The 20,348-nt window shown below is 32.8% G+C and overlaps 11 protein-coding genes across 11 annotated transcripts; 7 read left to right on the top strand and 4 right to left on the bottom strand.

Moving 5' to 3' along the window:
• The first annotated feature begins 15 nt into the window (after positions 1-15).
• Positions 16-3,044, top strand: TpMuguga_04g00898 (ATPase family associated with various cellular activities (AAA) family protein). The gene is made up of 6 exons (XM_759442.2): positions 16-434; positions 476-709; positions 739-1,600; positions 1,631-2,187; positions 2,219-2,427; positions 2,461-3,044. The coding sequence occupies exons 1-6, from the start codon at positions 242-244 to the stop codon at positions 2,779-2,781; spliced, it is 2,376 nt and encodes a 791-aa protein (XP_764535.1). The 5' UTR covers positions 16-241; the 3' UTR covers positions 2,782-3,044.
• On the top strand, positions 3,045-5,529 carry TpMuguga_04g00897 (uncharacterized protein). The gene has a single exon (XM_759441.2). It carries the CDS (start codon positions 3,142-3,144, stop codon positions 5,521-5,523), a length of 2,382 nt encoding a protein of 793 aa, XP_764534.2. The 5' UTR covers positions 3,045-3,141; the 3' UTR covers positions 5,524-5,529.
• A 487-nt stretch (positions 5,530-6,016) lies between these two features.
• Positions 6,017-7,697, top strand: TpMuguga_04g00896 (putative integral membrane protein; the record flags this gene model as incomplete). The annotated part of the gene is made up of 2 exons (XM_759440.1): positions 6,017-6,125; positions 6,337-7,697. The coding sequence occupies 2 exons, from the start codon at positions 6,017-6,019 to the stop codon at positions 7,695-7,697; spliced, it is 1,470 nt and encodes a 489-aa protein (XP_764533.1).
• Positions 7,698-7,703: 6 nt separating this feature from the next.
• On the bottom strand, positions 7,704-8,400 carry TpMuguga_04g02030 (EF-hand domain protein). Its single transcript, XM_061306118.1, has 6 exons — positions 8,276-8,400; positions 8,191-8,244; positions 7,960-8,115; positions 7,839-7,930; positions 7,759-7,809; positions 7,704-7,729 (listed from the first exon to the last, which is right to left on the bottom strand). The coding sequence occupies exons 1-6, from the start codon at positions 8,324-8,326 to the stop codon at positions 7,714-7,716; spliced, it is 420 nt and encodes a 139-aa protein (XP_061161916.1). The 5' UTR covers positions 8,327-8,400; the 3' UTR covers positions 7,704-7,713.
• Positions 8,401-8,443: 43 nt separating this feature from the next.
• On the bottom strand, positions 8,444-9,388 carry rnf-5 (RING finger protein 5). The gene is made up of 4 exons (XM_061306119.1): positions 8,928-9,388; positions 8,827-8,890; positions 8,596-8,743; positions 8,444-8,562 (listed from the first exon to the last, which is right to left on the bottom strand). The coding sequence occupies exons 1-4, from the start codon at positions 9,176-9,178 to the stop codon at positions 8,480-8,482; spliced, it is 546 nt and encodes a 181-aa protein (XP_061161915.1). The 5' UTR covers positions 9,179-9,388; the 3' UTR covers positions 8,444-8,479.
• Positions 9,389-9,475: 87 nt separating this feature from the next.
• gatA (Amidase family protein) lies at positions 9,476-11,374 on the bottom strand. The gene is made up of 5 exons (XM_759438.2): positions 10,945-11,374; positions 10,419-10,913; positions 10,007-10,336; positions 9,726-9,907; positions 9,476-9,693 (listed from the first exon to the last, which is right to left on the bottom strand). The coding sequence occupies exons 1-5, from the start codon at positions 11,324-11,326 to the stop codon at positions 9,514-9,516; spliced, it is 1,569 nt and encodes a 522-aa protein (XP_764531.2). The 5' UTR covers positions 11,327-11,374; the 3' UTR covers positions 9,476-9,513.
• A 191-nt stretch (positions 11,375-11,565) lies between these two features.
• METK2 (methionine adenosyltransferase) lies at positions 11,566-13,264 on the bottom strand. The gene is made up of 4 exons (XM_759437.2): positions 12,893-13,264; positions 12,603-12,855; positions 12,273-12,514; positions 11,566-12,208 (listed from the first exon to the last, which is right to left on the bottom strand). Exons 1-4 carry the CDS (start codon positions 13,022-13,024, stop codon positions 11,603-11,605), a joined length of 1,233 nt encoding a protein of 410 aa, XP_764530.1. The 5' UTR covers positions 13,025-13,264; the 3' UTR covers positions 11,566-11,602.
• A 29-nt stretch (positions 13,265-13,293) lies between these two features.
• nhp2l1 (uncharacterized protein) lies at positions 13,294-14,164 on the top strand. Its single transcript, XM_759436.2, has 3 exons — positions 13,294-13,618; positions 13,732-13,835; positions 13,934-14,164. The coding sequence occupies exons 1-3, from the start codon at positions 13,492-13,494 to the stop codon at positions 14,090-14,092; spliced, it is 390 nt and encodes a 129-aa protein (XP_764529.1). The 5' UTR covers positions 13,294-13,491; the 3' UTR covers positions 14,093-14,164.
• A 753-nt stretch (positions 14,165-14,917) lies between these two features.
• Positions 14,918-15,546, top strand: HDP (Fasciclin domain protein; the record flags this gene model as incomplete). The annotated part of the gene is made up of 2 exons (XM_759435.1): positions 14,918-15,125; positions 15,155-15,546. The coding sequence occupies 2 exons, from the start codon at positions 14,918-14,920 to the stop codon at positions 15,544-15,546; spliced, it is 600 nt and encodes a 199-aa protein (XP_764528.1).
• An 11-nt stretch (positions 15,547-15,557) lies between these two features.
• Positions 15,558-19,430, top strand: TpMuguga_04g02680 (S1 RNA binding domain protein; the record flags this gene model as incomplete). The annotated part of the gene is made up of 12 exons (XM_759434.2): positions 15,558-15,766; positions 15,845-15,926; positions 16,016-16,289; positions 16,321-16,367; positions 16,397-16,620; positions 16,656-16,747; positions 16,832-16,980; positions 17,121-17,212; positions 17,241-17,312; positions 17,392-18,222; positions 18,253-19,047; positions 19,077-19,430. The coding sequence occupies 12 exons, from the start codon at positions 15,558-15,560 to the stop codon at positions 19,420-19,422; spliced, it is 3,213 nt and encodes a 1,070-aa protein (XP_764527.2). The 3' UTR covers positions 19,423-19,430.
• A 162-nt stretch (positions 19,431-19,592) lies between these two features.
• TpMuguga_04g00887 (uncharacterized protein) lies at positions 19,593-20,243 on the top strand (the record flags this gene model as incomplete). Its single annotated transcript, XM_759431.1, has 1 exon — positions 19,593-20,243. One exon carries the CDS (start codon positions 19,593-19,595, stop codon positions 20,241-20,243), a length of 651 nt encoding a protein of 216 aa, XP_764524.1.
• Between the last annotated feature and the right edge of the window lie 105 nt (positions 20,244-20,348).

Raw genomic sequence — 20,348 nt, 5'->3', positions numbered from 1 at the left:
TTTTTTAAATAACCTATCAAGAAAGACTTTTTATATAGATAATAAAAATCGAATAAAAATGAATTATTGATGTTAATATAAAATGTGTAAAAATCTTAAATAAAAATTTATAAAAAGTGTATCTGCCCTATGGAATCCAATTTTACTCTTGATATTTATTTAAGATTATATGAACATACAATTAATTTAAATCAATTTATTGTCTCATTTAAAATAGAACTTTGATTAATTTAACTCAAATATGTCTATCTCTGGGTTAAACATTTGTTCTAACTTATCAACTGAACACTGGATTCTTGAGAATTACACAAACGAAACTCAGGATAAACATTCCCATGAACGTATTTCAAGCTTAGAAAATTCTTTTCATTATTATTGGAATGTAAACAATTGGAATAATTCCAAACTCAAATCTAAAAGTAATAATTTCACTGGTAAGGACATTTAATCTTCTTTTCATTTATAATTGATATAGATAAACTTTCTGAATCACTGAATGAAGATTTAATTCGGATTGCAGAATGTTTGATCAGTTTTATGGATGATTTTAATCTATCAAATTCCTTTACTGATTTTTCGTATGAATTTAAAACCTTGAAGGGCTCAATTTTAACTTTAATACGTGATTCAATCTTTATGAGTTTTTATAATATTCAAAATTGTTCACATTTATTCCCACATAGTTGTTTTACCATATATTCAAATAAAGGTAAATTGAATCTTTACATTTACTTTTAGACCTTAACTTCTACGAATACGTTTATGGATTACTCAGAACCACTTTATGTAAACCATTAAACTGTAGAAAGCCACCTCGTTCTGATGAGTTGAGTTGTATTTATACACTCGACTTTTCTGAATACTGCGGAACCTTCGGGTCGAACTTTTGTTATACAAATCGTTGTTATTTGGGTGTTTGTTGTTGCAGAAGTTGCTGTAAAGTGATCGACAGTCTGGATAAAAATCATAAAGATCCTCTTTCTAGTGATAACCTGGTAAAACTATTAAAGAACGAACAGAACTGTTTGATTAAATTCCTGATTCATAATAAAAAATCCCCAACTTTAGAGTATGAACTTTTGAAGATAACTTCTAATTCTTTGGTTCTAAAGGCCAAAATTAAAGAAAAACTACATCACCTACTGAATGATAAGAATTCAACTTTAAGATCCTTATTTACGTTCAGTTTTGTAATGATTAAAAATTTCGAGGCTCTATTCAACTGTGGTTTGAATACTGAGAATAACAATGTAAATTTTGCATCTATGGCTCTGGATCTTCTTTCTGAGTATTCTGAGCTTTGGGGAACATTGAGACTTCCATTATTTTCATTTGCTTTTCTAAAACCCAACAGTCCTGGTTTTGGTGAATTCAATTCATCAGGTTTCAGCAGTTCTGATATCCATTTTAGGGGAGACTCTTCTTCTTTACAAACGTTTTCATACTCTCCGTTAGTACTTCTTACGAATAGGTTTAAAAATCTTGGCACAATTTCCGATGGGCTGTTTGATGAGAATTCTAAATTGATTTATTTACAAGACTCAGTTAAGAAGTACTCTAAGTCCGACTCAAAAGCGGCTTTGAATAATCAATTTTCAAGGTATTAATTATGACTAATGTAAATATTCAGAGAGATGATTAAGATTGTTAGAGGATACACGTTGGATGAGATTAAGGTACTAAACCGCCTAGCCTATTGTGAAAGCTTGAGGGACAAGTGCGGAAACTTTGGAGATGTTTATCGAAAGTATCTAGAAAAAGCAACCTGTTTGAGACAAATCACTGATTTTTCAAGCACTTTTGGCATTTATCCTGAGTTGTCAAAGTTTTCTAACACTAATAACTTTTGTCCCCTGAAGGAGGTCAACGGCAAAGTGGTTCCCAGAACTGGGGTTGAATCTTTGGTTCTTACTGAAAAGACTAAAAATGACCTCCATTCGTTTTTGTCTCAAGAGATTTGTCATTTTTTTGACATACGCAATAAAAGGCCCTCGGTAGGACTTGTTATAAAGGGAGACTCTGGAGTGGGTAAAACTTCACTGGCTCAATGTTTAGCTCAAGAGATGAACAGTGTATTATTTTCATTTAATGTTTTAAGCTTTCTAAGACCTGAAGTTGGACTTTCAGAGAAGATTATACATTCTTTCCTTTATAAAATTTGGACTCAGTTTTCATCCTCTAAACAGGGTAATAAATGTTTCTAAATTTCAAAATTTAGGCCCTAGAAGGGACTCGGTGAAGTGTGTAATACTTTTAGAGGGGTTAGAAGCCCTGAAAGGAGAAGAAGGATACCTTAAAAGGCTAATTTCTTGCATTTGTAGAGAGTTGGATGAATTTAAACTAAGAGCCACTTTTGCGTTGGACTATTCAGTTTTATTTGTAACGACATGTCAAGACTACTCTGAATTGCAGGCTGAACTTCTCCAGGTATTACATACATATCTAATTATTCATAATTAGGAAGGACGATTTTCTGAAAGGCTGGAGTTATCTAAGCCAGAGATGGATGAAAACACGGCCAGGAAGTGTTTTGAGTTGTTTTTGAATTTGAGGTGCGATATTCATGATCAAATGGACAAGTTGGTTCAACACATTAAGATCAAAAACTATCTGTCCCTTTTAACACCTCTAAAAATAGCTGAAATTTCGAGAAACGCGGCTTTACAAGCTTTCACAGAAATTATGAGCAGATATAAAGATTCTGAGCATATGGAAGATTTTGGAAAGAATTTAATTAGTTTGGAAACAATTATAGCAGTATTAGATTCTAAATTTAGTTAGTTTTAAATGATCTGATACCAATGATTGGAATCCCTCAGTTATCCTGTGGAATCATTCTTGTTTTAACCGAACAGTGGACAATTTTCAAGTAATTTTCATTAAAATATTTTTTATCTTGATCACGCATATTTTAAAATTTGTGAAACTAAAAATAACCAGATCTTGGGGTTTATATCTAAGTAGATCATGTTAGATTTTTCGATTTATGGTGTCGCTTCAAACTAGTCCAACGTAAATGTGTATTTTTAATTTTGTACCATAAATGTTTATTTTCTTACTACATTTCCAAATGATTAAATATAAATCATGTACTAATCTAATTTTTATCTTTAAGCCCATTTAATGTGATTCTTCGACCGAATGATGGCAAAATTTAATAATTCACTAGGTATAAAGGTATTTTCAGACCAAATTAAATTTTCTGAAATTCCATCTGATCTCTTAAGGCATTTGAACCTGAAAAATCACAAGAAGTTATCTAATTACGAGGAAAATGAGCCTGATCTATCTCTGGATTCTGTTTATAATGACTTTTCACTCAGATTACCATTAAATCACTTGCTAAGGAACCAGGGATTGAAATACGACACCTTAGTTGGGGTAAACATAAGATCATTTAGACATAATCCCAACGAAGATAATAATTTCAAGGCTTACAAATTGTTCGGAACTGATTTCAACTTGGTTTATTTGAACCCAAACTCGAGTCCAGAATTCCAAAATTCAAATGATCCCAGTTACTATCACTTGTTCTTATCATTACTTAGTTCCGTGAACTCTGTTTTAGTGGATCCGAGTGATTCTAATTTGAATGATCTAAAAATCTCATGTGACAATTTCGATAGTTGCTTGTTTTCAAGAGAAGCTAGTAACTACATTTCTGACATTTTGAAACATTACCAAAGGATTGGAGCTGTAGAATTAAGCCGAGATTACCAAATGAACCATGAAAATGTTCAAGGAGTTTCTTTACTGGACAGTAGCAAATTGGTTAGAGCAGGGTCCTCAAAGTCCGACATAGGGTTTTCATTTTCCCCTTCTGGCTTTTTGATGCCCTACCATTTGGGGATTCTGAGTCATCTGTGTGATTATAATATCATAAACTGCACAGTTCCACTATCAGGAGCTTCTTCAGGCTCACTTTCAATCTGTTATAGTGTTGTTATGAATTCCTTTACAAATTGCATGAAAACTATTGAATCAGCGACATCTAGATTGAGGCAAAATGATGTGAACGATGTAAATTCTGTAAAGGGTGAACACCTGGATACTATCTTGAAGGATGTTTTGTATGAAAGTTTGGTTGAGGGCAGCAACGAGTTTATAAATTCTAGAATTGGAAAGATAACAGTGGCATATTCGATAATTAAGCATCTAAGATTCAGGGCCAAACAATGTAGTAATTTCACCAGTGTTTCCGATTTAGTTGACTGCTTAAGAGCCAGTTCATATATCCCAATGTACTCATCTAAAAAGCCAATGATTTACAAAGGAAATCACTGCTATGATGGGCAGCTTGGTCTGTCTAAATCCTTGGGATGCCCAGATACAGACTCAAGAAGAACAATACGAGTAAATCCCTACCAATTCACCAGTAGTTCGATATCTAACCAGAACCTCCTTAACGAGTTCATCACCCCCCATTTAACTGGAAGGGATGAATTTCTAATGTACTATATACGCTTAAAATCCCTAATATATCAGCTTTGTTTGAGAGAGATCGCTTTAGAAAATTTAAATATGGCCACGGAATTCCCAAAAGAACTTACACACTGCATCAATTTGTACCATAATATATCGCCACGATCACCCAGTAAAATAAATATTATTAAAAATTTCAACAAGAACTACAAAAACACTAGAGATTACACTAACTTATTGGCACTCTGGAACTCTGAAAAGCTGTTAGACCTATTCGTCTTGGTTGTTATGTTTGAAAAAATACTGCAAGTTGATAAATATAATGCTAAAAAATATCAGCTGGACTCAGTTTCGGATATTTTAAAAAAGTTTGGTACAAACAACCTTTTTAAAAAATCGATACAGACTTCATCAATGACGTTACTAACCTATTTATATCTGAAGATTTCCAGATATTCCCTTTCAACGCCTATTCCACAGATCCCAGACAGTTTATACCCAATTATTAATAGGAATGTTGATGACAACAACCCCAATAAGGAAAAGATAAATATTTTGAAGAACCTTTTACTCTTCATCACTCCACCCTTCACGTTACACTACTCTTATTGCGATTCAAATGAGTTACTTCGTAACGCTTTGTCACGGAGGAAACTATTTGGTATTTCTTTACATTCTTCCGACGAATTCCAATTAAGATTCTTTTATGATTTAGGGAAAACGGACTCTTTTCGCTGGGTGATTCAGGAGTACATTAAGTTTGAAAATTATGTTTATTTAAAAATTTTGCAATTGATAATTTCAGACTCTCCTGATAACAATAATTCTAGCGGTGGTTCAAAAGAGTTTAAAGTGGACGATGACAATTCTTCGGAACCATTGCATGAGATACAAATGAAATTGGTCAGCGACACATTGAGCATGGTTGACAGCTTGGGTTTGGAGACTCAGCTCGTCACTGATTCTGTACATTATAAATTTTTCAAAAAGTTGAATTTTTCAATTCGAAATTCCATCTTGTCAAACTGTATTGACCCTCACTTTTCACACATTTTTACACATTCTCACTTTTGGAATTTTAACAAACATTTTAAAATTTGACTTTTACTATACTTATTATTTATTCATGGGATAGCTACTCTTTTTAATCCTATTTTTCGTTCCTTTTTATTATTTAATTATTATTTATAAGTGATGAATGCGCCTTTCTCTTCCTGAGGAGTGTTTATCCCCTCAAAATTATTGGTCGTGTACTCAGAGTACTCATCCCCTCAAAATCTCTGAAATACACATTTTTGTACTCGAAACGTTAAAATAAATTGATTTTTAATATACTAGTATCAATTAATAAATATTTAAATCACTTAATAAATATTTATATCAATTATTGAACGTTTTTATCACATTCGACTTGTGTTAGTTAAAATACATAGAATTTCTCGATTAGACCATTTTTAAATAAACCAATTTAAAGTAGGTTCGATGTTTAATCATTTTAATTCGCATACATCGATTGCATTATTTTAATATAAACATTTTTTATGTCTGGTGGCATAAAACCATAAACAAAATCTAACCCCAAAGTTAAATTCAAATGGATATTTTGAAGAAATCTAATATATTATTAATAATATATGCCATTTTCTCTCTTGGATTATCGATATGGGCTGGATACGACCTATATTACGTAATAAATCCTCAAAGTAAGTTGTTTTATATTATGAGTATTAGATGAGTGGGGAAGTCAACCTAATACAAATCAAAAATTTGATAGTCTAGTTATAGTAAACGATTTCGACGAATAATATAAATTATTTAGTTATTGAACCACTAAAACCACACCATCCCGGTTCAAGTATAGGTATTTTTGTTATTAACTTACTTTTAATTCACTCTTTAACAAATACTGTTTAGATGATAAAAGGAATGAGCCATCTCACAAAGTTGAGTTACAAGATAAGAACAAGCTCTCTGAGTCAGACGAGAGAAGGCTAATTAAAGAAGATACTGATAACTTTCTAAAATCTATTAGAGGCACTCCCAGAATACTGGCCAACATCTACGATTTAACCGAGATTGGACTTGACAAAGATATCATTAAGCAAAGACTAATCAAAGAGGACACTAAAGAATTTTTCAAATCCCTGGAGGGTGAAACCTCAATATTGGTTAACATATTCGATCTCGACTTTGGTCCTGACAAAAAGGTCAAAGAGGCAGAATTGATCAAAAAAGACACCGAAGCGTTCATAAAATCGATCAAAGGGAGACCTATAGTTTTATCTAATTTGTTTGAGCTAAACTTTGGGCCTGATAAAGATATTCTTGAGCAAAAACTGATAAAGAAGGACACTGAGGAGTTCTTAAAGAAGATCAAGGCCGACCCTATACTCCTAAACATTTACGACCTTGTAGAGCTTGGAATTGATAAAAAAGTCCGGGAGGCTAAGTTAATAAAAGAGGATACTGATAAATTTTTCGAACCACTTGATGGGAAAACCTCGGTCCTCGTGAATCTGTATGACAATAAGGAGCTTGGTCCTGACAAGGCTTTGATTGAACAGAAGCTGATAAAAAAAGATACTGCTGACTTCTTGAAAAAGATTGAGAGACAAACTTCGGTCATTGCTAATCTGTACGATATTGAGAGAATGGGTATTGTTAAAGGTAAAACCCCAATGTCCAAGGATGAAATTGAAAAGTTTGTAAAGTCAATTCATGATACTTCATCAATCCTGGTTAATATATACGAGCTTAGCGATCTGGGTATAGATGAATCTGTAATTAAGCAAAGACTAATCAAAGAGGACACTAAAGAATTTTTCAAATCCCTGGAGGGTGAAACCTCAATATTGGTTAACATATTCGATCTCGACTTTGGTCCTGACAAAAAGGTAAAAGAGGCAGAATTGATCAAAAAAGATACTGACGAATTCATTGAGGCGATTCGAGACACTCCTACAATTCTCGGTAGTATATACGATTTGAAAGAATTGGGTATTGATAAAGTAATGAATAAACCAGAACCAGATATAAAGCAGATTCCACCTAGGCCTGATTACGAGAAAACTCTAGAGGAAGATAGAAAGAAAGGCCCTGCACTTGAAACGGACCACCTGAAAGAAAACGAAAAGAAATTGGAAAGAGACACAGATTTGGTGAGAGACCCAAAAGGAGAAAAAACTCAAGAAGAATTAAACAGGGAAAAAGAAAATTATAAGGGAAAGGATGGTCACGGAGGTGGTATGGAAACTGAGAATGAATTTTTTGGGTAGAGTGTATAAATAAAAATCACTTTAGTAGGAGTCTAAAAGTAATGTTTAAAGTTTATAATACTTGTTAACTAGATCTTCATAATCCACTTCATCCGTCTCGTTGCATAAAACACTAAAAATATAATATATTTTTTTAAATACCTAAAAAATCTTTCAATTTCCGTTTCTGACAAGTATTCTCCTACGTTTGTTAAGAGTCTCTCCAGCTGTTTCTTACTAATTCTGCCGGTGTTCTACAGGAATTTAATTTATATATCCTCACATTGGGATCATAGAATCTGAACAGTTCAGTTAGGTTTGCGTGTGTATCTTCAGGGTGGACGATGGTCTTCAAAAACGCCTTAAAAGAAGTCAAATCGCACTGGCCTCCAGTCTTCTGCTTAAAATCTGACATTTCTTTAAGGGAAGGTGCATAACCCTACGGTTTAATTAATTTATTCAAATTCCACTTAGAAAATGTAAAAATATTTAAAACAAAATTAAAAATACTTACCAATTCACACACCAATTCGTTTAAAACACTACTGGGAACGTAACCTCTTTCGTCCTACTTATTTGTAAAATAATATGAAAAATACCGAGTATGACGAGAACAAAAGTTCCACGTTACTACCAGCTTCCGAAGCCATTTAAAACAATATTTTACAAAATAAATATAAGAAATTGGAAAATCAAAATTTAAGAACTTTCTAAACACTATATAGTATTATAAAGTGGTTAAGATGTGCACGATAAAACTATCAATATATTGGGAAATAAATTAAAAAATCGACATTATGAATTTAAACACAGAGAACGAGATATGCGATCATTAGTAATCCTACAAGGGAGAGAAACCCGGTATAGGCGTAAGCTCTTCTTCGCTCTAAATAATTTACAAAATTATTTCTACCATTACCTGAAGTCATATTTGGCGTGGATTCGTCATTTCTGAAGAGGTCAAAAAAGGACCCTGTATTGTTAGTTCCAAATGCGATAGGAAAAATAAATGAAAAAGGAAATGATCCAAATGAAACTGATATTCTGTTCTCATATCCTCGAAAAAACTAAATATACACATCTCATCATATCATAGATATATTATATATTATACAGTCGTATATATGATAGATAAATGAGTAGCAAGTACTGAATTTGGTCTTTGGTTAGATGTTGATCTCTGTGCTTTCGGTCTTGGTTCTTCTGGCTTATCTCTGAATATTTATTAGAATAAATTAAAAAATATTTTACCTTGGATCAGTTTGATTTTGGCCATGGCCGTATAAGGGTATAACATTTTCTCTTGAAATTCCTGATTGGCATATTGGACACTGATAGTTCCTGCGGTTCATCCAGGAGAGCAAACAGGACCAGCAGAACAGGTGGCCACACCTCGTAACAACGGGATCTTTAACTTCATCAAAACATATGTTACATTCAAACTTTGAGTTGGGAGATTCTTCAGGCTTTTTATGTTCATTTTCAGTTTGTCGTTCCTCCATTAGGTTCAATAAAACTTTTGTGTTTAAATTTATCTTTTAAATGACATTTTCTTTATCATTTTGAAATCTTAACAATGGATCAATTTTCTGGATCCAGTTATGCTTCGGACAAGAACTCTAAAAAATAAAATAATCGCAGGTATAAGAAACTTTAATTTAGTCAGTTATTTATTTTAAATTAATTCAAGAATAAGTTTAAATACAATGAATTAGATTCTACTGTGATCATAAGTTCTAGAGTGAGGTGAACCCTAGCTATGGTAAAATAAAATCATAAACACAATTATTTAAAATGTATTTTAAAATTAAAACAATTAAATATCATTGGATTTAATTTATGTTGAAATGGTTTGGGTTCTTAAATATGCTTCAAAAATAAGCGAAACTTCCATTAATCTGTGATCCTGAAAGTATCCTCCAGTAATATGTAGTGAATTGGGCCTATTTGAATTCCTAAGAGGCAAACTGAGTGAACATAGTCCTAGTATTGGTGAAATAGTCAGAAATAAGTCCAACTAAAATTTCATTTTGACTTAATACTTCTTACCATGTAAACGTTTTTAGATTGTAATTCTATATTCTTTTTTGGCAACACTTCTGATGTTGACGGTGTTATGAAAAATTCCACTTCGCTGAACAGTTTATTCTCTTCCACCCATTTGATCATCTCTTCTCTCTGGTCCTTTAACAACCCTTCAATATTAAATTCACTCAGCTTTACATATTCCCCTAATAACATTATAATATCAACACTTTATGGTTATTTTCACATTATATATAACTATAACAATACTATAATAATAGTATGGTTAATGGATGGGTGAGTACCTAGTAAAAATCGTTCTTGTATTCTTTTTTCAAAACTTAGTACTAAATCAGTAACGGTGGTTGATTTGTTTGACGAATAAGGATATTGATTGAACCTTCTAACGTTAGTGGTAGTTTGCTTCGCAGTTTCCAAGTAATAAATTGCAGTCAACTTATCCAGGGGTGGAATGGTTAATTTTATAACCTCTGCTCCTAATTCTGAGGTTATTCTAGCAGCATTCTCCATATTAACTTTATTCTCCTCATCAATAAACCCCAATTTAAAAATCTCCTCGGAATCAAACATACCGATTTTTACATTCTTCAACCCCTTCCACATATCCAACGGTACTAATAATTTATTAACTCCCTTAATACAAATAAATAATTCTATAATTTGACAAATTAACATATGTTAGAGTACATAACAAACTTTTTAGGTTGTTAAAGTTGTGTAAAAGAGCGAGAAAAGATTGTTTAATAAGGTTTGAATCATATTCACTTAGCATATCTTTGATATCATAACCAGAGGTAAAATAAGCTAGATAAACTGCTTCATAGACAGTATTTGTAATAAATCCAACAGTGTCAAAATTCGCCGAAAGTTCGTGCATTCCAAACCTGCTAACAACACCTTTTGAGGGTCTGTAGCCGACTGCATTGCAAAAAGCTGCTGGGCACCTGACTGAACCACCAGTGTCGGTGCCAATTGCGACGGTAACGGAGTTTCCTCCTACTGCAACTCCTGAACCACCTGATGAGCCTCCGACAATATACTCTTCGCCGTAAATGCTCTTAACTCCTGTAGTATTTGCCCCAAGGCCAAAACCGTTAAGTTTGGTCTTACCAACCAGTACCATCCCTGCGTTAATAAGTGACTCTACTGCAGTTGCCGTGAAACTGGGTTCATAAGGCCCAGTTGTGGCTCCTAAAGACAGTTTTATAAATATTACACATACCATTTTTCAGTGGTATCCCCTTAACTGCCACGTTATCCTTTATTGCAAGTGGAAGACCGAACAAGGGTATTTTATCCCGTTCTTCGGCCTTAATTCTTTCTACCAAATTCACTACCTGATCAAATATCTGATACTTATTCAACACATATGAATAGGCTTCATTTTTGTCGAGAATTTCTGGGTCAACTTCCTCCTGATTTTTTAGTGATTCCAGACATTTTTTAATATACTCCCAGGCTTTTGTGTTCTCAAATGAATTATGTGTTGGTTTTCCGGATAGTCTGGAACATTCCTGAAAAAACTCCTCAATGTAACTATTTATTTCAGACTCGGTATAACTCCTTGATTCCTTAAAGATCTTTAAATTACACTTTAGACCCATATTTTTAAAATATGATTTAGTTAATAAATATACAACGTATTTTCTAATTATAGATTCTGTATGGGACCACCCTATTTACCATTTTTTGGAAAATTTTTATCTAAAATAATCCTTCAAAATCTAAAACTTTTAAAATATCGAAAAATTTAAAATATGTATAATATTTACTTCCTAGAGGCCAAAAATTTTAATCAACCTAAGATGTGTAAACCACACCAAAAATTTATCAACAATGAATATATAATGTAAGAATATTAACGATACAAAGTGAGTTAATTAGTGTCCGTTAACCATAAGGTTATGGTTATTGGATAGTTTTTCATGTGAAAGATCTTTCGGTCGTTCCCACAGGAAATCAGGATCTTCTCTACCAAAATGGCCGTAAACGCTCGTTTTCCTGAAGATTGGGCGTTTTAACATCAGTTCTTCTATTATATAACCCACTCTGAAATCGAAGTTTTTAAGTACTATTTTCTGCAGGTCATTATCCGTATAGCCCTTTGCTACAGTACCGTATGTATCAATATACAGGGAAATGGGATCTACCGCTCCTATGCAATAAGAGATTTGTACCAAGACTCTCTTACAAAAGCCATTTAAAACCAGCGATTTTGCAACAAATCGTGCATAGTAGGCTCCTGATCTATCCACCTTAGTTGAGTCTTTTCCTGAGAAGCAGCCTCCTCCATGGGCTCCCCAACCACCGTAAGTATCAACTATTACTTTTCTCCCCGTTAAACCTGCATCTGAAGCTGGTCCTCCCAAGACAAAGGAACCTGCAGGGTTGATAAGATACTTTGTCCTCTCGTCCAACAAATTCTTTGGAACCACCTGCATCACCACATGCTTCATTATATCCTCTTTCATAACCCCAAAATCCACCTAATTATAAATGTACTATTTATTATCCTATTGGTATATAGTGATATATATGTGTGAAACGTACTCCTGGATCGTGTTGAGTGCTGATTACTATGGTATCTATCCTTTTTGGTTCAATGTGTCCGTTTGTATGTTTCTGGTACTCGACTGTGACTTGCGTTTTAGCGTCAGGTCTCAAATATGACAGTGAATTACTTTTGCGCAGGTACGATAGTCTTTGGCCCAGCTTCACGGCCAAATAGTGCGAAAGAGGAACGCACTCAGGTGTTTCATCAGTTGCATATCCAAACATTATTCCTTGGTCACCTATCCATTAATATTACTTATGTAATTGTGTATAGTTAAGTATAGTTATAATTAGTAAAGTGTAATTAGTACTGTTTACAGAAGGTACCTGCACCGATATGCTCTTTAGCTTTACCAACATGTACAGCATTGGCGATTTCAGGCGATTGCAATTTTAATTTGACTAAAACTTCAACTGTATCGGAATCAATACCTAAAGCAGTTGAAGTGTATCCTACGTTCTTTAAAACAGATTTTACCACTTCTACATAGTCAACATTAGCAAATGTACTGATTTCACCAAAAACCATTATAAAGTCTTTTGTTGCGCACACTTCACACGCCACCTTACTATCCTTATCCTAAAGTAAGAGTTAAATGATAAAAAATTTTAAAAACCTGTTCCAAACAGGCGTCTAAAATTGAGTCTGAGATTTGATCGCACAATTTATCAGGATGTCCCTCATTTACGGATTCGGAGGTGAATAAAAAGCTTCCATTTGTATTGTTTATGAATTTTGGGAGCGGCATTTTAAAATCATATATAAAAACAGTACACAAATTCTACAAATACAATAGTTTTAAAGTAGAAAATTATTAAATATACTTAGGAGGGAAAACAAAATTTTATGACAATTTTCGAGTGAGAGAACATACACTCTGTATACAAAACATACAATTACCCTATGTTTTTGCAGTGTTATGAGTATAATAACAAAAATATAGAAACATCAACATTAAAATAAGTGTTACACTAATTTATTGTAAAATCTATATTACAAAACGACATCAGGCCCCAGCGTACATTCCTTAATTTTAAATCTTGTTAAATTTCCTTTATTAAGTTAGATTTTGTAACATAAATAATTTTTTATATTAAATTATGTCTGGTTTGAAAGTCTTTTTAACCATCTCCTGTAAATTATTATTTTTTGTCTAAGATTCCTTAAACAAAAACTTACTTCCAAACCTGTAGAATAATTTAGAATAATTTAAAAATGAGTACCACAAACGACAGCGCATCAAAGGCTTTTCCTCTCGCTACCGAAGAAATGAACGGAGTACTTCTGGACCTTGTACAACAGGCAGGGAACTACAAACAGCTCAAAAAAGGAGCCAATGAAGGTATTTCTTCCCACTATTTTACACCATTTACTAGACAATTCCATATTATTATTATCTATATACCATTAATACGTATAATTTAGTATTTATATACTGATTAATCCGGAATTTAGCTACAAAGGCTTTGAATAGAGGACATGCTGAGATTGTTTTACTTGCAGCTGATGCTGAACCTCTTGAAATTATTTTGCATCTTCCACTTCTATGTGAAGATAAGGTATTTTTTCCACTATTAACATACTTTTATTATTATCATTATATTATTACCATAGTATTAGACGTATTGTTTCTATATACCCATTAAAAATGTTTTAGAATGTCCCTTATATCTTTGTTCATAGTAAGGTAGCCTTAGGCAGGGCTTGTGGAGTTTCACGTCCTGTGATTTCTTGTGCTATTACCAGTAGGGACGGATCACCTCTGAATCAGCAGATCGTTGACGCAAAAGATAACATAGAACGCTTACTAATTTAACCCTAATCGTGATACAAATCCTGTTAATTTTTCAATCAAATTAATACTTAACCTAATCTCATACCACTACTATACTACTACACATACGTACACATGTATACTTATATATTACCAATATTATAGTGAAATTAGAATATTTATATGAAATGGATGCCCAAAATACACGAAATATTAAACATTAAAGTCCTAAAATTAATTGCCAGATCAGTTTAATGGAAATTTATGTAAGTAGATTAAATACCTGAGCTTTTCAGGAGTTCTAACTGATGCCATTAATGCCATTATTTTAATTATTAAGCATAACATGGAGTCAAAATAGTAAAAAAAGGAGATAATAAGGAAAATAATTATAACAATTGACTGAAAATCATAGTACATATCAAAACTTAAAAATTTAATCACCAAACATATTTAAAATAAAAATTAAAAAGAAAAGTTAAACATTAAAATTATTTTCAGAAAAACTATTTAAAACTATTATTATATTGTCGGGACTTTACCAACAGTAATTTATGGTTAAAAATAATATTTTTGAAGATTAAATTAAGAATCCAACAAATTTAAACCTTAGAAAAATTATTCGTTTTTTTGTAAATTACACATTCAATGAGAAGACTTTGATTCCATTCTTAGTCACAAATCTACACACTAATTTGGAAAATTTTGTTCTAAACCCTCTGGTCGTGCTTAATTTTATTACATTTATCTGTCATAAACTTAATTCTTAAATCATTCTTATATTTATTTGTAATTTTATGAGAAACTTCCCCATGCTTCTTCTTGTATTCTATCACTGGGTTTTAAACTTGCTCTTTTTAGTTTATAATGTTTATCTCTCAGGCCCTGTTGTGGAGATCTAATTTTGGAGGCTTGAAAAAGTTGAGAAGAGTAACAAAGGACCCGAACGTCATAAATTCAAAGGTTTACTGGTGTTTTGAACATAAATATATTCGCCGTACTGTTCTTTCATTCTGTAATAACAACCCCTTTACGCGTTCTTTTTCAAGTTTAATAAATCCTGAGGAGGAATCTGGTATTTTTCATTTTTTAACCATGTTTTAGGCTATAGGTTATCTCACGAGTTATCACTTCCAGGGCCTTTTACAGGCTTTATTCCAGTAAATGAGGGCTTAACTCAGGCTTTATCAAAGCTAGAGGCTTCATACAAGGATTCTGTCGTTGATTTCGTGAGGTCCCATTTTACACATAACTTATGGCTATATCGTGACATACTAGGTTCTCCAACCCAGCCCTGGTTATTGTACAATAAAACTCGAAAATTTCCAGAAAAACTTCAAACCATTAATAACAAATCTTTGTTCTTCGAACACACTGGAGACTTGTCAAAGGGTGATAAGGAAATCTTTGTAAACGGTTCAAAGATACTTCGCTGGAACCTGAGATGTCATAATGGAGTTATTCACCTGATAGATAAACCTCTTTTCGATATCTAACTGTCTCAAAGATGATATTGTATATACTCATTTTCACATCGTTTGTAACAATACACTCATATCGCAATTATACTCACATTCCCAACCTTCAACAATTTACCACTAAACTTGATCTAACTAAAGAGCCTGTAACTTTAATTAACTGTGATACTGAATTTCAAGGCCATATCGGTTTCGAAGCCACTGAAAAGATAAAAGAAAAATTACCAAAATCCATACAGTATTATTATTACTACCGCTATTACAATTACTAACCATTTTATCACGATTTTTTAAGTATAAAAATAATTTATTGTAGGTTTATTAGTAAAAAGTTGGTAAAAAACATATTAGATCATGATTTGGATGTTATTAACAAGAAACAAAACCATCACAAACCAGTACTTTATACTACTTCATACCATTACACACACTATTACAAATACTGTTACTCTAATATTTATGTGTTGAGACCTAATGTTTATTGTAGAAGTGGAAGATAAGGAGTAACAAGAATAGATTTGATGTTTGTCACTATAAAGTCGGCGAAAGACTTAAAGGAAGAGTTTCTGAAGTCTTCCCAACCTATGCCCTGGTTGACATCGGGAGCACAAAATTCGGGGTTTTACATGCCAGGGACATTAGTTTGGGCTGGGTAGACAGAGTGGACCTGACTTTAACTCCCAAAGAAGATCTTGACGTGTATATAAAGTCAATTAACCCTGAATATAAAACAATTAAACTGTCCTTAATTCCGCCCTCAGGTATTTTAAAAAGTAATTAACAGATTCTTAGAAACTAGAAAATCACTTAAGGACAGAAAACTCTTAACGCATTATCAAGTAAGTTACTGTTTACACAATAGTGTTAGATTGAAGATGTTGTGGAGGGCGTGGTTGTTCGCAAGTCTCCTCTTGGCTGTTATGTTGATATTGGCGCTAACGTAGACGCTTTTCTGCACAGAAGTGACTATAAAATAACTGAAAGAATGAGAAAGAGCCCAATAGGTAAAAATTACTTTAATAAAGATAGGTATCAAATCGGCAGCAAGCTGGAGAATTTGTATATTAAATCAATTGACATTTTAAAAAACAGGTAATTGCTTATTAAAATTTAACCTTTAATTCCAGAATTGGTTTATCTGAGAATACATTTTTTGAAGAATTAGAAAGAAATGTGATAACTGGCAAAGAAACTCATGAGCAGCAATCTTCATATCTCAGTATTCACTTCATTTACTAATCACATACTTATATACTCTTATTAGTTATATACTATTATTACCAGTTGCAAATACTGATTATAGGAGACTATAAGTTGGATTTTATGAAGGAGCTTAGAGTAAGAGATATTGAGAATATGAAGGCGATTGGAGGATACGACGACTACTTAAAAGGACTTAATGCAAACAGAAACGCATCGATTGATTACTTACTATACTTAGAAAATCTACAAGTTTCTCATACAACATTTCTATATTACTATATTACTTAATATCGCCACGCTACTAACTACTACTATACTATTAGTTTATAACTACTTGCACGATACTATGTACAGTGTACTTAAGAGTAATGTGTTAAAAATATTAATAGGAGCAAAGGAAGATTAAAGAAGAGCAGAAGAAACTGTTTAAGGACTTGAGCACCAAACAAAAAATAAATCGAGACAAAGACTACTTTAACAAGTTTGTACAAAATTAAATTATTTCTTAGGTTAACACACAAGTTGTGTGACTTGGACAAGTGTGCATATGAACCTTCAAATGACGAAAAATCCATCTACAAGTATTTTACCCTTAATTTACCCTTATAATAGGGTTAATTATAGAATTATTTTAGTACTATTCATGATATAAATTGTTAGATATGGCGACAATAAAGTTTGGACTTCAAATATATACACGCCCTTCAATTTCTCAAATAATAAATCAACTGATTCTGACAAAGTAGTTGGAGAAGTTGGTAATGAAACTGAGAACGGTGTGGAACAGATCAAATCTAATCAAAACGATAATACGAACGTTAACATAAAGTACTTTAAAACACTCAACGATGAAATAGTTGGTGGTCTTAAGGATGTTCAGGGCGAAAATTTTAACTTGAAACAAAGGTACGAAGCTGTCAATAGGTACGATGAGCCTTACAAAATGATCGATTACTTGTATGAACAGTTCCACCAAAAGCCCAGTAAACTCTCAGTACAAACAGATAAATATGAATACAAAAGAGGTTACATTCATCCGTCAATAGCTGATACCAGCACACTCAACACTGACACTAACACTAACACTAACACCAATAGTATGGATGATGGTGGTAATTTGGTGGACAAACTGGAGTTTTCAAGCGAGAACAGTAAAAGGTATGAAAACGTTTTAAAGAGAGAGAAGTTGATTAAAGAGTTCCTGAGTAGTGATGATCCTGACCTGGTAGAGGTGGGAGAAATGCTCAATGAAACGAAAAATTTTGACCCTTTTAAGCACTGTCGAACGCTTAAAGAATCAGAGGAATCAGCGATAACAGGAGCTAGAAACTTGTTCCAAGACGATGTTCTGCAGTGGAATGATAGATTTTGTAACCTTATTTCAGAAAACCCAGAGTTGATTCCTGATCCAGAGTCAGATATTAATGACGAAAATTCTGCTAAGGATGAGTCTGAACCCGTGGATTCCTCCCTGGAAGAAGAAGAAATCGAGTAATTTAACTATTTGACAATAATTTTTAGGAATATTGACCCCAAAGTTCTTAAAGCCCTTGACGAAGATGAAGATGAATTCACAACTCCTTTTATTCAGGGTATGCACGGTAATGGGAGTGATTATGACATGTATAAAGAGGATCTTGATACGTTTCCTGATTTTGACTCGAATGAACACCAAGATAAATCACCAAAATGCTCAGAATCTGGAAAGAGGTATGAATCAGACAATTTTATGGAATCTTCTGAAGCTCCCGTAGTTTCCAAAAAATCCACTAAATTATCCCTAACTGAGCTTAAATTGAGAAAGTCACTGGTGAATAAAGATGAAAAACTTGATATTAAGAGCTTAATTAATAAGTTAAAAAAGAACAAGAAACTTGAGAAGGAAATGTCAACTACTGATTCTCCTTTGACAACTTTACTCTCAAAAATTTCCGAAAACACCCCTGAACAGCATCAAAACAAAGCGATTCAAATTATTAACGAAATTAAAAACACAGTTCACAGCATTACCAATACTACTACTAATATAACCAATAATATTGACACGAATAGTACTATTGGCACGACGGATAACTCTGTTTTCACTAGTGACCAGGTGCCTAACACTGGTAACTCTTCGGAGAGTGTTGAGAACTTTGAGACTGTGAACGATTATATAGTTTCAACGTTGGATAAACAGGAGGGTTTGGATAATTTATTAGAGGAATCTGGACCGGATGACGATTTGGAGCCTTTTGATAATAAAAATGATCTTAAACTATTGATTAAATTCGCCAAAACCCAGTTAACACCTAAAGACTATCATACTATAGAAAGGTAAAGAGTTCATTGGATAATTTGTTTAGGTTGACAACGAATGAGAACGAGTACTCAGAGAATAGGATTATGAACGAGCTTAAGAGCTGTTACGGCAGAGAAAACAAAGGAAAAAAGTCCAATCACACATATTATGAAGAGGGTTACGACCAATATCTTTACAATTTACAAAATTTGGAGAAAAGGGCAGATAATTCAAGGAAGGTGCATGAAATGAACTACAAATTTAAAATTCTAATGAAGAACAAACGTTTCATAAACATGCTTAAGCGTTTGAACGTTGATAAAAACACTTTAAGTATTAACAATATCACCGAGTTATTACCTCAGCAGTTCCACTTTCAGCGATTAACGCCAACTACTCAACTAACATAATTTAAAAATAATCTACTAAAATATATACATATTTTTATGATATAATCTTATAAAAACTGCATTTTTTATGGGTTATTTTCCACTAAATGTGTAAAATATACGCAAATGAATCAGACCTAGGAGTAATTAAAATATTTGAATCGCAATTAAAAATAATTTAATGTTTAAAAATGTTCAATTTACTAAAGTTTAACGATTTAATAAAGTTTCGTATTGTAAGGTTTGAAGTAAAATCGCTAGCTGTAACGGTGTGTCCTAATCATAGAGAGCAGAATCAGAAACGTTATTCTAAAAATTATTGTGTGAAAATGGAAAAATCGAAATATCCTCAATATATTGCCATTTTAAAGGATGTCAAACCGGTTGTGATCAGAAAAAACAGTGTATTAGAGGACTGGGAAGTTATTAATCATCTCAGACATGACATTGCAAAACTACTATTCCAAGACATTGATAACAGAGTTTACAGTTACTTACAGTGTGAAGTAGAGCTGAAAAAATTAATTCTCAGAATTATATTTGGATTTGATTGTAGTAAGCTCTGGTTTAACGGCAAGTTGTATTGGTCCCTTGAAGACTCAGAGGAATGTCCAAAAGAAATTCAGTTTGACCTAGAAATAAATAGAATGTACCTTTATTTTCCTAATTATCCTATGGAGTGGTTGGATTTAGAGGAGAATCAAGTTGACGTTGATGGCATTGAGGGTCCTGTGTCTACAAAGAGAAGAATTGAGTCTGATAAGAGAAGTCCTAAAAAGGATAAAAGAGTACGTATAAATGACTCAACTCCTTCCAAAAGCTCAATGGACTCTAACCAGTAGCAACACTAGCACTTCCAATAATCAATACAATATTCTATATTATCTACATATATGTATAAAGTTGGATGTATATGTTAGCTATAAACATAATAAACAGTAAAATGT

This window comes from Theileria parva (genome assembly GCF_000165365.1).
Source record: "Theileria parva strain Muguga chromosome 4 map unlocalized ctg_529, whole genome shotgun sequence".
Lineage (NCBI taxonomy): Eukaryota > Apicomplexa > Aconoidasida > Piroplasmida > Theileriidae > Theileria > Theileria parva.
Note: the sequence above shows the minus strand (reverse complement) of the source record. Positions and strands in the feature narration are given on the sequence as shown.